At 42.9% G+C, this 3,785-nt stretch overlaps 1 protein-coding gene across 1 annotated transcript in view; it reads left to right on the top strand.

Annotated features, from left to right (window-relative positions):
- The window catches only part of Ap4s1 (adaptor related protein complex 4 subunit sigma 1), a 51,052-nt gene that overhangs the window by 30,139 nt on the left and 17,128 nt on the right, over window positions 1-3,785 (top strand). The window contains exon 2 of the mRNA XM_005343746.2: window positions 1,147-1,355. Within this exon, the coding sequence (XP_005343803.1) occupies window positions 1,218-1,355 (138 nt within the window). The 5' untranslated portion in view covers window positions 1,147-1,217. The remainder of the gene's footprint in view (window positions 1-1,146; window positions 1,356-3,785) is intronic.

Raw genomic sequence — 3,785 nt, 5'->3', positions numbered from 1 at the left:
AAATTAAAAAAAAATTTACAACATAAAAAAAAAGAAAAACCAAAATAAATAAATAAATAAATAAATAAATAAATAAATAAATAAAATGACCACATGTTCACTTCCTCTGACTCTGGTGCTCAGTGCATACTTGGTGGTCGTTTGTGATCTAACAAATAAAGCTTGCCTGAAGATCAGAGAGCAGAGCTAGCCACACTAATTAGCCACAGAGACCAGGCTGTGGGGACACACACCTTTAATCCCAGCACTCGGGAGACAGATCTCTGTGGGTTCAAGAAATTGGGCTACATGAAATTGATCCAGTCTAAAAGAGAACCAGAGCTCACACCTTTGATCCCAGCCCTAGGAAAGGGGAGGAAAGGGTGATATGGCTGGGCGGAGAGAGGACTACAAGGCAGGAGGAGACAGGAGGTCAGAGCAGTCAGTCTTGGGATTCATAGAGACAGGACACCCTTGGGTCTGAGGGTTCAGTAGCCATAAAATGGATGACTGCTGGGCTTCTCTGATCTCTCAATATCTGACTCCAGATTTTTATTATAAAGACTAATTAAGATTGCACTGCAAGCCAGGCGGTGGTGGCGCACGCCTTTAATCCCAATACTTGGGAGGCAGAGGCAGGCGGATCTCTGTGAGTTCAATGCCAGCCTGGTCTACAGAGCTAGTTCCAGGACAGGCTTCAAAACTATAGAGAAATCCTGTCTCGAAAAAAAAGATTGTACTTCAACTCAGTACCCATCAAACTTGATGATGAACAAATTGGCCATGTCTGAGTGAAAGGGCTGCGTGTGCTCAGAGTTGTTTTGTGGGAACTGGTGGGAATTGTGTATGGTTCTGTTTATTTAAACCTCATTTCGTCCTGCTTCTGCCACGTATTTGTCTCCTCTGGGGCTCATCTGTGGAACAGGCTTAGGGTGAGCCTTTTTTGTTTTGTTTTGTTTTGTTTTGTTTTTCGAGACAGGGTTTCTCTGTGGTTTTGGAGCCTGTCCTGGAACTCGCTCTGTAGACCAGGCTGGTCTCGAACTCACAGAGATCTGCCTGCCTCTGCCTCCCGAGTGCTGGGATTAAAGGCGTGCACCACCACCGCCCGGCGAGGGTGAGCCTTTGAGAAATGTAATGTCTCCTTTCTGTTGTTCTCTCGTTCTCCAGGTTGTAGCCACAGGCATCCCTTGCTGTTACTTTTAATTTCTATTTGTAAAGAAACTGATCAAAGGGGGAAAATGATAAAGTTCTTCCTTATGGTGAACAGACAGGGGCAGACCCGACTGTCTAAGTACTATGAGCACGTGGAGATTCATAAGCGCACACTTCTGGAAACGGAGGTCATCAAGAGTTGTCTGTCTCGATCCAGCGAACAAGTAAGTGTTTGCGGCTTTTGTCCTCTGGGAGGGTAGGCCAGTCTGCCTTCACGGTCTCTGAGCTGTGTTCCTCCCAGGGCTATCAGGGACAATAGGACATGAAGAGAAAAGAAGCCTGGCTCTTACCATCCCAGTAAGAGAAAAACAAAAGGCAAACCAGGAAAGTCCTGGGTTTTTATTTAGGATAGCTGAACTATTTAGGATAGATAGAAGTAGCTGCTAAATTTACTCCTGCTTGTAGACATAATCTTCTTTTTTTGTTCATATGAATTCAGCCCTTGGAACTCTCAGCAGTGTCTGAGGCTGACCGGTGGCTTTCTGAAAGCCAAAACAGGAAGGAAGGTCAGATGACTGTCAGGACTGCGAGACTCTAGACCGCAGGGTGCCAGGGGATAATAATGCGATTTCCACGTGGATAACCATTCTTTTCTGCTTACCTTCTTTGGTAAATGTGCAGCCAATGTAATACCAGACAAGTGATTTAAAAACAAACTTAGTTTGAGCCCACTTTTTTATTATGTAGATAAGGAAAATGGAAGTTAACAGTTCATACAAAATAACAAATCTCTTCCTCCTGCTGGAACCTAGAGTCTAAATACATCATTGGCATAATAAAGAATTGTTTCCTGGAGCCGGGGCTTCTACACAGGGCATCACACACTTAGTAGGATGCTTTGCCACATTGCAGCCCATTTTAAAAACCAAGTCCATAGATCTAATTCTACTGCCAAGGCTACACAAAGAAAAACAAAACAAAACAAAAAACCTGAGTCATTTTGCAAAGAACTTAGAAAATTTATTTATTACAAGTCCTATGAGGAAATCAGAGAGCTTTGGAGTTGGAGTCACCCATTTCTTCCCTGTTCTCCTTCTCGCCTCTTTTGAGAGGCTGCTGTGGGAGCATCAGCTGTCATAAACTACTGACTTGATCAACACTCAGTAGTGGTGTGTTACAAGCATGTTTCCCTCGGCTTCCAAGTCAGTTCTCCAGTTGCAGCCTCTCCTGGTTCCTCTTCGCATCACTACCTTGGCCTGCTGTGGGCACACGCTGCTCGGTGGCATCAAGTGGAAATAGGAACTCACTTAGGAACTGTGTTTGTCACCACACGCGGGAAACACGTAAGAGACGTGTCTGTTTGAGTCTTCCTACAGTCCGCAGACCTACCGTAATTTAAACATCATTTCTACCAGAAATTCACCCTTTGGAATAAAGATATTGGTAGGTTTTGGGGGTACTCTAAAATTATTTTTATTTTAAAAAGAAACCACTGGACTTCCGGCATCAGGTACCAGAGTATCATAAAGTCACTGCAGTTTCATCTGTCCAAAGATGTTTTGTTATGTCAGAAACTCTTGAGAGATTGAGACCTGTTCCGTAGCCATTCGTGATGACCTATATCCTGTACCCAGTGCTCAGGTGGATTCTGAGATCCTGCTTGAGCTACAGAGTAAGTACTAGGCCAGGATGGCTATAAGACCTGTGTCAAAACAAAACAAAATGACTAGGGTCTGAAAAGATGGCTCATGGTTAAAGCACCTGCTGCTTGTGTAGAAGACCAGGGTTCAATTCCCAAGAAGTCTATGGTGGTTCCTAACCATTCATAGCTCCAGTTCCAGGGATCCAGAATTGAATATAATCAAGGGTTATTTATTTAGGGGTAGACTCATAGATCACAGTCCTCTGCTCATACTAGGAACAGCAATTGAATCCAGCAGCCGGAAGAGAAAGAGAGTGAGCGTGCACTTTACATTAGCATTTATAGTATAAGAGGCCATGCCCAAGTGGGTTGGTAACTTATAGGCTACTGGCTGAAGGATTTCCTACAGCACCTCCCCCTTTTGTTTAAATAAGAGAGTTCTAAGACTAATAGACAATTATATACAATAAGAACAAATATCAAGTATAAAAATTAGAATTACATCCAGCATAAACTATATCAAGGACGAAACATGTGATTAATGTTTCAATAATTATCCTATCCTAAGTCTTGTATTAAAAATAACATGACCAACTCATGAGCGGAAAGTATCTGCGACTATAAGTCTTCAACCCCATCAAAGACCCGAGAAGGGAGATAATATTACTTGAGTAAGCGGGAAGTGCAATCAAGCAACTTCCAAAATGTGCAACAATGACCGAGACAACTGGTTGCCTGGGCAATCACCCAAAGTCTCATTTGCAATGTTGAAGCAACTAACTTTGGCTAAGGCCTAGAATAACTTATTGTTATTAGTCTAACAATAAGTATGACAAACATGGATGACTATTGACCTATAATTCTTTTTTTAATTTCACTGGTTCATTTTGTCTTTATTTTTTTTAAAAGATGTATTTATTTGCCGGGCGGTGGTGGCACACGCCTTTAATCCCAGCACTCAGGAGGCAGAGGCAGGCGGATCTCTGTGAGTTCGAGACCAGCCTGGTCTACA

This window comes from Microtus ochrogaster, chromosome 1, assembly GCF_000317375.1.
Source record: "Microtus ochrogaster isolate Prairie Vole_2 chromosome 1, MicOch1.0, whole genome shotgun sequence".
In the NCBI taxonomy this organism is placed as follows: Eukaryota; Metazoa; Chordata; class Mammalia; order Rodentia; family Cricetidae; genus Microtus; species Microtus ochrogaster.
Note: the sequence above shows the minus strand (reverse complement) of the source record. Positions and strands in the feature narration are given on the sequence as shown.